The sequence below is a fragment of the Salvelinus fontinalis genome, chromosome 14, assembly GCF_029448725.1.
Source record: "Salvelinus fontinalis isolate EN_2023a chromosome 14, ASM2944872v1, whole genome shotgun sequence".
NCBI lineage: Eukaryota > Metazoa > Chordata > Actinopteri > Salmoniformes > Salmonidae > Salvelinus > Salvelinus fontinalis.
In genome coordinates this window covers 6690846-6702842 of record NC_074678.1, presented here as the reverse complement: position 1 = coordinate 6702842, position 11997 = coordinate 6690846, and the positions used below count along the sequence as shown (strand labels likewise).

General features: G+C 45.5%; 1 protein-coding gene across 2 annotated transcripts in view; it reads left to right on the top strand.

The window, feature by feature from the left end:
* Positions 1-9864: 9864 nt before the first annotated feature.
* LOC129869446 (phosphatidylinositol 3-kinase regulatory subunit gamma-like) overlaps positions 9865-11997 on the top strand; it is a 352827-nt gene continuing 350694 nt past the window's right edge. The window contains exons 1-2 of one of the 2 annotated variants that reach the window (XM_055943873.1): positions 9865-10056; positions 10447-11580. In XM_055943873.1, the coding sequence (XP_055799848.1) occupies positions 11229-11580 (352 nt within the window). In that variant the 5' untranslated portion in view covers positions 9865-10056; positions 10447-11228. Of the gene's footprint in view, positions 10057-10439; positions 11581-11997 lie in introns of both variants that reach the window. The other variant, XM_055943872.1, reaches the window with a different exon arrangement.

Sequence of the window (11997 nt, the reverse complement as noted above, 5' to 3'; positions counted from 1 at the left end):
GCCACTTTCTACCACTCTAAATTCCAAGCATCTGCCTCTAACCCTAGGAAGCTCTTTGCCACCTTCTCCTCCCTCCTGAATCCCCCCCCCCCCCCCCCCTCCCTCTCTGCAGATGACTTCGTCAACCATTTTGAAAAGAAGGTTGACGACATCCGATCCTCGTTTGCTAAGTCAAACGACATCGCTGGTTCTGCTCACACTGCCCTACCCTGTGCTCTGATCTCTTTCTCCCCTCTCTCTCCAGATGAAATCTCGCGTCTTGTGACGGCCGGCCGCCCAACAACCTGCCCGCTTGACCCTATCCCCTCCTCTCTTCTCCAGACCATTTCCGGAGACCTTCTCCCTTACCTCACCTCGCTCATCAACTCATCCCTGACCGCTGGCTACGTCCCTCCCGTCTTCAAGAGAGCGAGAGTTGCACCCCTTCTGAAAAAACCTACACTCGATCCCTCCGATGTCAACAACTACAGACCAGTATCCCTTCTTTCTTTTCTCTCCAAAACTCTTGAACGTGCCGTCCTTGGCCAGCTCTCCTGCTATCTCTCTCAGAATGACCTTCTTGATCCAAATCAGTCAGGTTTCAAGACTAGTCATTCAACTGAGACTGCTCTTCTCTGTATCACGGAGGCGCTCCGCACTGCTAAAGCTAACTCTCTCTCCTCTGCTCTCATCCTTCTAGACCTATCGGCTGCCTTCGACACTGTGAACCATCAGATCCTCCTCTCCACCCTCTCCGAGTTGGGCATCTCCGGCGCGGCCCACGCTTGGATTGCGTCCTACCTGACAGGTCGCCTCTACCAGGTGGCGTGGCGAGAATCTGTCTCCTCACCACGCGCTCTCACCACTGGTGTCCCCCAGGGCTCTGTTCTAGGCCCTCTCCTATTCTCGCTATACACCAAGTCACTTGGCTCTGTCATAACCTCACATGGTCTCTCCTATCATTGCTATGCAGACGACACACAATTAATCTTCTCCTTTCCCCCTTCTGATGACCAGGTGGCGAATCGCATCTCTGCATGTCTGGCAGACATATCAGTGTGGATGACGGATCACCACCTCAAGCTGAACCTCGGCAAGACGGAGCTGCTCTTCCTCCCGGGGAAGGACTGCCCGTTCCATGATCTCGCCATCACGGTTGACAACTCCATTGTGTCCTCCTCCCAGAGCGCTAAGAACCTTGGCGTGATCCTGGACAACACCCTGTCATTCTCAACTAACATCAAGGCGGTGGCCCGTTCCTGTAGGTTCATGCTCTACAACATCCGCAGAGTACGACCCTGCCTCACACAGGAAGCGGCGCAGGTCCTAATCCAGGCACTTGTCATCTCCCGTCTGGATTACTGCAACTCGCTGTTGGCTGGGCTCCCTGCCTGTGCCATTAAACCCCTACAACTCATCCAGAACGCCGCAGCCCGTCTGGTGTTCAACTTTCCCAAGTTCTCTCACGTCACCCCGCTCCTCCGCTCTCTCCACTGGCTTCCAGTTGAAGCTCGCATCCGCTACAAGACCATGGTGCTTGCCTACGGAGCTGTGAGGGGAACGGCACCTCAGTACCTCCAGGCTCTGATCAGGCCCTACACCCAAACAAGGGCACTGCGTTCATCCACCTCTGGCCTGCTCGCTTCCCTACCACTGAGGAAGTACAGTTCCCGCTCAGCCCAGTCAAAACTGTTCGCTGCTCTGGCCCCCCAATGGTGGAACAAACTCCCTCACGACGCCAGGACAGCGGAGTCAATCACCACCTTCCGGAGACACCTGAAACCCCACCTCTTTAAGGAATACCTAGGATAGGATAAAGTAATCCTTCTGACCCCCCCTCCCTTAAAAGATTTAGATGCACTGTTTGTAAAGTGGCTGTTCCACTGGATGTCATAAGGTGAACGCACCAATTTGTAAGTCGCTCTGGATAAGAGCGTCTGCTAAATGACTTAAATGTAAATGTAAATGTAAATGTAATATACACAGCACTGACGATTACAAAATAAAATAATCTCAGGAGGAAATGCAGATGGTGAGGAATTCCAGATCGGGAGAAAAGGACGGGAGATCCTGTATGTTACCACAATCACACCATGAGTGTTAATCAGGAAACAAACCCCTCCGCAATTTTTCCTGCAGAGTTCTTTCTTCCTGTCTGCACAATGGATGTTGTTATGTTATAGCCTTATTCTAAAATTGATTAAATTGTATTATTTTTCTCATCAATTAACACAAAATACCTCATAATGACAGAGCAAAAACTGTTTTTTAGAAACTTTGTTGTAGCACATTTGGCAGCGATTAGAGCCTTGAGTCTTCTTGGATATGACGCTACAAGCTTGGCACACCTGTATTTGGGGAGTTTCTCCCATTCTTCTCTGCAGATTCTCCTAAGCTCTGTCAGGTTGGATGGGGAGCGTTGCTGCACAGCTATTTTCAGGTCTCTCCAGAGATGTTTGATAGGGTTCAAGTCCGGGTTCTGGCTGGGCAACTCAAGGACAATTAGCGACTTGTCCCGAACCACTTCTGCATTGACTTGGCTGTGTACCTAGGGTCGTTATCCTGTTGGAAGGTGAACCTTCACCCCAGTCTGACTTCCTGCGTGCTCTGGAGCAGGTTTTCATCAAAGCTCTCTCTGTACTTTGCTCTGTTCATCTTTCCCTCGATCCTGACTAATCTCCCAGTCCCTGCCACTGAAAAACATCCCCACAGCATGATGCTTCCACCACCATGCGTCACTGTAGGGATGGTATTGGCCAGGTGAAAAGCGGTGCCTGGTTTCCTCCAGACGTGACGCTTGGCATTCAGGCCAAAGAGTTCAATCTTGGTTTCATCAGACCAGACAATCTTGTTTATCATGGTCTGAGAGACCTTTAGGTACCTTTTGGCAAACTCCAAGCGGGCTGTCATAGGCCTTTTACTGAGGAGTGGCTTCCGTCTGGCCACTCTACCATAAAGGCCTGATTGGTGGAGTGCTGCAGAGATGGTTGTAATTCTGGAAGGTCCTCCCACCTCCACAGAGGAACTCAGGAGCTCTGTCAGAGTGACCATCAGGTTCTTGGTGACTTCCCTGACCAAAGCCCTTCTCCCAGATTGCTCAGTTTGGATGGGAGGCCAGCTCTAGGAATAGTCTTGGTGGTTCCAAACTTTTTCCATTTAAGAATGATGGAGGTCACTGTGTTCTTGGGGACCTTCAATGCAGCACACATTTTTCGGTACCCTTCCCCAGATCTGTTCCACGACACAATCCTATCTCGGAGCTCTACGGACAATTCCTTCGATCTCATGGCTTGTTTTTTTCTCTGGCATGCACTGTCAACTGTGGGACCTTATATAGATAGGTTTGTGCAAATCATGTCCAATCTATTGAGTTTACCACATGTGGACTCCAATCAAGTTGTAGAAACATCTCAAGGATGATCAATGGAAACAGGATGGACTTGAGTCTCATAAGCAAAGGGTTTGAATACTTATGGAAATAGGGTATTTCTGTTTTTTATTTCTAATACATTTGCAAAAAATGTCTAAAAACCTGTTTCTGCTTTGTCATTATGGGTTATTGTGTACAGATTGCTGAGAATTGTGAAGAAAAAAAATTGTAATCAATTTTAGAACAAGGCTGTAACGTAACAAAATGTGGAAAAGTGAAAGGGTCTGAATACTTTCCAAATGCACTGTACTCAGAAGCGGTGGATGGTATGCACACCACCTGAGTATGACTAGGTCCCCACTGCTTCTCCGGCATCGGCATTTTCATGCAGCCCAAGGATATACAGTATATTATGACACTAACTGTGTGAGGCCCTCCAATGGCAGATACTGATGATTTATTTATTTTATTTTATTTTACCGTTATTTTACCAGGTAAGTTGACTGAGAACACGTTCTCATTTGCAGCAACGACCTGGGGAATAGTTACAGGGGAGAGGAGGGGGATGAATGAGCCAATTGTAAACTGGGGATTATTAGGTGACCATGATGGTTTGAGGGCCAGATTGGGAATTTAGCCAGGACACCGGGGTTAACACCCCTACTCTTACGATAAGTGCCATGGGATCTTTAATGACCTCAGAGAGTCAGGACACCCATTTAACGTCCCATCCGAAAGACAGCACCCTACACAGGGCAATCACTGCCCTGGGGCATTGGGGTATTTTTTTTTTAGACCAGAGGAAAGAGTGCCTCCTACTGGCCCTCCAACACCACTTCCAGCAGCATCTGGTCTCCCATCCAGGGACTGACCAGGACCAACCCTGCTTAGCTTCAGAAGCAAGCCAGCAGTGGTATGCAGGGTGGTATGGTCTGCCAAGGGATGGGCTGTAGATATACCTACCGTAGTCCCCTCGAAGCCTGCCACTGACTATGTACAGACCCAGCATGCGACAGAGCTGCAGGAGTTGTGACCCATTTTTGTTGGTTGTTGGGATTATTAGGTGACCATGATGGTTTGAGGGCCAGATTGGGAATTTAGCCAGGACACCGGGGTTAACACCCCTACTCTTACGATAAGTGCCATGGGATCTTTAATGACCTCAGAGAGTCAGGACACCCGTTTAACGTCCCATCCGAAAGACAGCACCCTACACAGGGCAATCACTGCCCTGGGGCATTGGGATATTTTTTTTAGACCAGAGGAAAGAGTGCCTCCTACTGGCCCTCCAACACCACTTCCAGCAGCATCTGGTCTCCCATCCAGGTACTGACCAGGACCAACCCTGCTTAGCTTCAGAAGCAAGCCAGCAGTGGTATGCAGGGTGGTATGCTGCTGGATGGGCCTTCTTCATGAGTGAGACGAATGGGTGGGACCGAAGGGTAAAATATCTTTCTCACACACATGGCAATCTATCAGTGAGGTAGACTAATGTAACAGGCTAGCAGCTAGCATTGAGTCTCGCTGGGTGCAGTTGGCGATCATAATTGAGTGCCTCAAGCAGTAGCACGGTAAATTGATTGTGAGACGGAAAATAGGTCTGGGCTGCAGGCAAACAACAACAACAACAACATTTTACTGTGCTGGAGGTATTTAATATTCAGCTGTTGTGTATATTCACTGAGTAAACCAAACATTACGAACACCTTCCTAATATTACGTTTTTTGGCCTCAAAACAACCTCAATTCGTCAGGGCATGGACTCTACAAGGTGTCGAAAGCATTCCACAGGGATGCTGGCCCATGTTGACTCCAATGCTTCCCACAGTTGTGTCAAATTGTCTGGATGTGTTTTGGGTGGTGTAGCATGGGAAACTGTTAAGAGTGAAAAAACAGCAACGCTGCAGTTCTTGACACAATCCGGTAAGCCTGGCACCTACTACCACACCCCGTTTAAAGACACTTAACTATTTTGGCTTTCCCATTCATCCTCTGAATGACACAATCCACATCTCAATTGTCTCAAGGCTTAAATTCCTTCTTTAACCTGTCTCCTCCTCTTCATATACACTGATTGAAGTGGATTTAACAAGTGACATCAATAAAGGATCATGCAGTTCACCTGGACTCACCTGGTCAGTATTGTCTGTGTATAGGCCTACTTTGGGAATGGCTGTAGTTGTTTATGATTTAGTGTTTGGTCATGTAAAGTATTTAAAGTAAAGAACTTGAAGTCAGCCTCTTGAAGGCCTAAGAAGTATATTTCATGTAAACATTCATCCCTGCACCATCTTCAATTACCATGTTTGACTGTAGGTTTTAATCATGAAAGATTCCCGGTATTTTTTCCATATTTAAATAACTTTCTCAGAATAGCACTAGAACGGTAGATGGATGAATGCATAGAGAGCATTGTGTAAGCAAACACAAATTTCAATTAAGTGATGTTGTGCGGCAAAGAACATAGAACATTTTTTTTTCTTTAGTGGCATAACGACCTATTCCATCTATACTACCGTTCAAAAGTTTGGGGTCACTTAGAAATGTCCTTGTTATTGAAAGAAAAGCACATTTTTTGTCCATTAAAATGACATAAAAAATTGATCAGAAATACAGTGTGGACATTGTAAATGTTGTAAATGACTATTGTAGCTGGAAATGGCTGATTTTTTATGGAATATCTATGTAGGCATACAGATGCCCATTATCAGCAACCATCACAGAGTTCCTCTGTCCAGTGTCTGTGTTCTTTTGCCCATCTTAATCCTAAATATTTTTGGGCCAGTCTGAGATATGTATTTTTCTTTGCAACTCTGCCTAGAAGGCCAGCATCCAGGAGTCGCCTCTTCACTGTTGACGTTGAGACTGGTGTTTTGCGGGTACTATTTAATGAAGCTGCCAGTTGAGGACTTGTGAGGCGTCTGTTTCTCAAACTAGACACTCTAATGTACCTGTTCACTGATGACGTTGAGACTGGTGTTAAAAACAATATTGTAACGGTCCTGACCTGTTTTATGTTGTTTTTGTATGTGTTTATGGTCAGGGCATGTGTTTTGGGTGGGCAGTCTATGTTATCTGTTTCTATGTTGGTTTTGGTTGCCTGGTATGGCTCTTAATTAGAGGCAGGTGTTTTGCGTTCTCCTCTAATTAAGAGTCATATTTAGGTAGGGTGTTCTCACTGTTTGTTTGTGGGTGATTGTCTCCTGTGTCGTCGAATGTATGTACCATACGGGACTGTTTGGCTGTTCGTTTATTTTGATGTCGTCTGTTTCCTGTCCGTGAGTTTACGTTTAGTTATGTAAGTTTATGTTCAGGTTTCGTCAACGTCGTTTTCTTGTTTTGTATATTTGAAAGTGTTTTGTTTCGTGTTGCCATCGTCGTGTTAAATAAAAAGATGGCTTATTTCCCGAATGCTGCATTTTGGTCTGATGATCCTTCTCTCCTCTCCTCGTCTGAGGATGAGGAGAGAGACAGCCATTACAAATATGCCATTTCAGAGTTTCCTTTAGGAAAATTTGGCCCCGAACAACATAACAGGGAAGATTTTAATTTACCGGATAAAAAAAAAAAATTCAATGGACAGCCATATGCATTCAGATCCAACCTGGCGCAGCCAGCGCCCAATAAATGAGGGATGTTGGCCAAATGAGCCACATTTACGTGTCCTTAAAAACAGCCTATAACAAATTACAAAAACACTATTCCTTGAGTTTCGATGTGTAGCATATGCAAAACTTTTTTTTGGGGGGGGGGTTGGCTACTTTCCTAAAACAATAATTGTCCACTTCACGGTTCAGCTGTCAGAGATTTGAGCACAAATTGTATCAGGGTGTTGCATGCAAGGACCTATAGGTTTAGGTGTCAGTAAATTGAAATATATTCATTAGGCCCTAATCTATGGATTTCACATGACTGGGCCAGGGCGCAGCCATGTGTGGGCCTGGCTCCCAAGTGGGTGGGCCTATGCCCTCCCAGGCCCACACATAGCTGCGCCCTGGCCCAGTCATGTGAAATCCATAGATTAGGGCCTAATGAATGTATTTCAATTTACTGATTAGACCCTAATCTATGGATTTCACATGACTGGGCCAGGGATGAGGCCATCTGTGGGCCTGGGAGGGCATAGGCCCACCCACTTGGGAGCAAGGCCCAACCACTGGGGAGTCAGGCCCAGACAATCAGAATAAGTATTTCCCCACAAAAGAGCTTTATTACAGACAGAAAATACTCCTTAGTTTCATCAGCTTTCCGGGTGGCTGGTCTCAGATGTCCCCGCAGGTGAAGAAGCCGGATGTAGAGGTCCTGGGCTGGCGTGGTTACACGTGGTCTGCGGTTGTGAGGCCAGTTGGACCTACTGCCAAATCCTCTAAAATGGCATTGGAGGCAACTTATGGTAAAGAGTAACATTCAATTCTCTGGCAGCAGCTCTGGTGGACATTCCTTCAGTCAACATGCCAATTGCACACTCCCTCAAAATCTGTGGCATTGTGTTATGTAACAAAACTGCACATTTTAGAGTGGCCTTTTGTTGTCCCCAGGTGCACCTGTGTAATGATCATGCTGTTTAATCAGCGTCTTGATATGCCACACCTGTCATGTGGATTGATTATCTTGGCAAAGGAGAAATGTTCACTAACAGGAATGTAAGCAAATTTGTGCACAGCATTTGAGAGAAATAAGCTTTTTGTGCGTATGTAAAATTTGGGACCAACACTTGACATGTTGCGTTCATATTTTGTTCCATGTCTATAGCCTATATAAAGGAAGCTTAGGCCTAACCCCAGAGAGAGAGAGATATGCCGGTGGCATGCCACAACACCGACATGCATTTCTTTATGTCAGATGGCTGCTATCCGGATATAGACATACAAAAGGAGGATCATATTTTGTATAAAGATAAGCATTATATTGCTAGATTATAGGAGTAACTCTGATAGGCCTGAAACAGACTTCATCACCTCAAGTTCAACTGTCAAGTGTTAAAATCCATTAAATAAACACCAGCACAAAGATCATGCATTATTTATTTGTTAAGGGCAGGCCTCGAGGAATTCATTTAAGTAAATGCATTTAAAAAGAACAGAATGGCATAATTTGAGTGATGCATCGCACATGGGGAACACATGTCCTAGCTCAAGGGGTCATTTGTATGAGTTTTAGAGTTGTATGAAAGGATATGTGATTAGGAAAATGTATAATATGCTCTTTTTGATACTATATCGACATCAACACGTCTTACCTGCTTGTGACTCAGTGCGCTGTTCAAGCTGCGCTGTTCATCAGATTCTTCATATACCATTTAACAATTTATAATATTCTCACTAATTAGACTATTGTCAATGTAATATTGTCTTTAGGCTAACTCTATTACTATATGTGTGAAATTAGTTTCGATATAGTTTAGGTGTAGTTTCGATGGGCCATCAACTGCACAGGTCTGACAGGCAAGGGGGTGGGGATGACATGTCCTCTTAAAACTGCTTATAACACAAATGCTATTTGTGATATTAAGATTCTAACAATGATAGTGTGTTACACTTATTTAGGAAAAGTCAAGGACGGGAGGGACATAACTTTAAAAATGGCAGTTATTCAAAACGTTTATTCGTTTTGAGTTAATATGATGTGCAAGAAAGGCATTTCACCGTATAAACGGTTACATTTGTGGCAGCCTAGCCTAGCCTAACATGTCTTGGTCACTGAGCCAGTGAGAGGTTACCAACCCTATTGTGATTATTACTGTTCTATCTGGGCATTATGTTCTAGTCTCATAGTCTATTAATTACAGGCCTATGGTTTATTATGTGTAAATCTATTTGAGTCGCATGTTAAATGCAAGAGTCATGGGTTTAGTAGGCCTACAAGACAATTTGGTCTGTAATGACAAATCACATATTAGATGGTTTGTTGTGTGCAATCAATTACAGTAGGGTATAGGGTAGGCTACGATGTAATGATGATTTGAGTGCCCAAATTGTGTCCCAACTACATTTTAGCTGGCCCTACCACCAACAGATTTCTGCCTGTGACAGTGGCCTATATTACAGTGAGACTGAAAATGTGCACACATGACGTAGCAGATTGCCCCTGGCAGTGGAACGGTTTGTAACGGTCCAGTTGTGATTAAATTAGGAGAGCAGCACTGCTGCCATACCGTCCGAAATATCAGCCGTTCTTTCCCCTCTAAAAGCAATCCATGTGAGATTGATCGTTTTTACCAGAGGCGCGCAAAACTCAATTCAGATGAGAAGGCTACATAGGCAAATGTATCATCGTTCTGACGCAGCTCAAACTATCCTAGCCTACATGACCGCCCGTCGCGATTTGAACCGTGTGTTCATTCCGCACATGTGAGTAAACTACGACAGGCCTATTGACAAGTGTGGTAAAACATAATCATTTGGGTTTCTACGGTAAACAGTATTAACCTCAGTTCAAGTATTGCCTACTGCAGTAGTGCGCCTTCTCTACTAGAATAATTCGCAGACGCCGGGGGTGTGGTCTCTGACATCACCACGCGCTGTACTAGAGTATTGGGAGCAGGTCTGGCTCGAGGTGTGGACCAGCCACGCATCTCTATACCGGGCTATATGGACGTCTGCTTTTATATTCTTCTGTCTTTTATATCGTGTGTATTTTAACAAGAAAGTCGCATAAATTGGATAACGGTGCACGGATAGAAGGCAAGAGCTCTACGGCATTGAAAGGTAAGTTTATGCCGCAATTTCACAAAATAGGCTACCACTCGAGTTTTTGCTTGCTGCTCTAAAGTTCCTATTCGCCCAGTCACATTTTGTATGTGATACGTTTGATTCCATGCCTTCGTTTTATAGTGTGGCTATCATATAATATGTAGGCCTAATGTATCTAATATTAGCCACACACATTGGAATCTGTCTATTGAAATAATGTTAGATTTTTCTCATGTCTGTAAATTCTGTATCGCGTTACTATAAATGATCCTTATATTGTTTCCTGTCAATAGTGATGCAAATAATAACATCATGTTAATAATACGGCATGTTATATCATTATATCAACATATTTAATGTCCTAATAATGAGGCTATAACCATGTAACTTTGATGAAGTTTCCAGGTAGGGCTGGCTGGCAGCAGTGGGACTGGGACTTGTGTGTGAAGGCAGTCTGCTGGAGTAGTGAGAGAGAGTGCTGGACTGGATGCCCCTCCTGTCTGCTCTGCAGTGGATTAATATTATCCAGGTATGGGAGGGAGCTAGGGTGGCCTGTCGTGAGTTCACTGTGCTGCAACACCTGACTGACAGAACAGAGGGGACACTGGGTAGGAGGATCCCACATCTATCTGTGGAACAGTGCCAACTCTGCAGAACCTCAGAATCTCGGAATCTAGGGACACACCCCATCAACCCCATCAAGGGCTCTAGGTCACCCTGTCTTGAAACGGTGCTACTCAGTGCTACCCTCCTCTGCCACCTCAGTCTGTCTCTGTCTCTCATTCATGCCCACCTCAGACCTCCTCAGGCCCTGGACACACCAGACGGGAGAGTTGAGACTGACTGATAGACAAACTGACTGATAGACAGACTGATAGACAGACAGAGGGGTGGAGCATCAGAAGTGTACCTAACCGAGGACGACGGACAGACCCACTGTCTGTTTTCTCCTCCTCAGTGAATGGTGCAGTTTCTCACCATGACTCGGATGGGATCACCCCAATGCTGAATCTTTACTATTCTCTTCAACTCAAGGGCTACTAGACTTTTGGGTGAACATTAAAGTACTAGTCCTCGCTAAGACATTGGATTTAAGTTTGCAAAGTAAAAACAGAGGACTTGAATTAGTGACGCAGCAGACCTCAGTTGAAGCCTGAGGGACTATCGATGAGCCTGTGACTGTCGCCATGACAGCCTCTGACAGCAGCTTCCAGTACCGTGCACTCTTCGAGTACAAACGGGAGCATGGTGATGACATCAGCCTCCATCCAGGGGACATCCTGACGGTCCTGAAGGCCTCTCTGAAGGACTACCAGGAAGGGGATGAACACCGCAGCCCCAAGGGATGGCTGCACGGCACCAACGAGCGGACCAAAGAGAAGGGTAACTTCCCCGGGACGTTTGTGGAGTACACTGGGGTGTTGAGGCAGGGGCTGCCCGCCACCAAGCCGTGGCCCAGAGCCGTTCTCCCAACCCCTGGGGGAACACAGAGCAGCGTGGGGCCCGGACCTCAGCCTACAGGGGCCGCTGCAGCAGGAGGTAAGTGTTGGAACTGAGAATGGGGGCATGCCAAGAGTACTCCATTCAGAAACATGGAGACTGGCCATCTGTTAAATGTTAGAGCTATCTGTTATGACCTGTTAACTGCAATGTAATGGTGCTTGGCTTTACGGTTTGGTCTGGTAATCTATACTGAACAAAAATATTAACACAACATGCAGTAATTTCTATGATTTTACTGAGTTACAGTTCATTTGAGGAAATCAGTCAATTGAAATAAATTCATTAGGCCCTAATCTATGGATTTCACATGACTGGGAATACAGATTTGCATCTGTTGGTCACAGATACTGTACCTTAAAAAAAATGGGCCTCAGGATCTAGTCACAGTATTTCTGTGCATTCAAATTGCCGTCGATAAAATGGAATTGTGTTCCTTTTCCATAGCTTATGCTT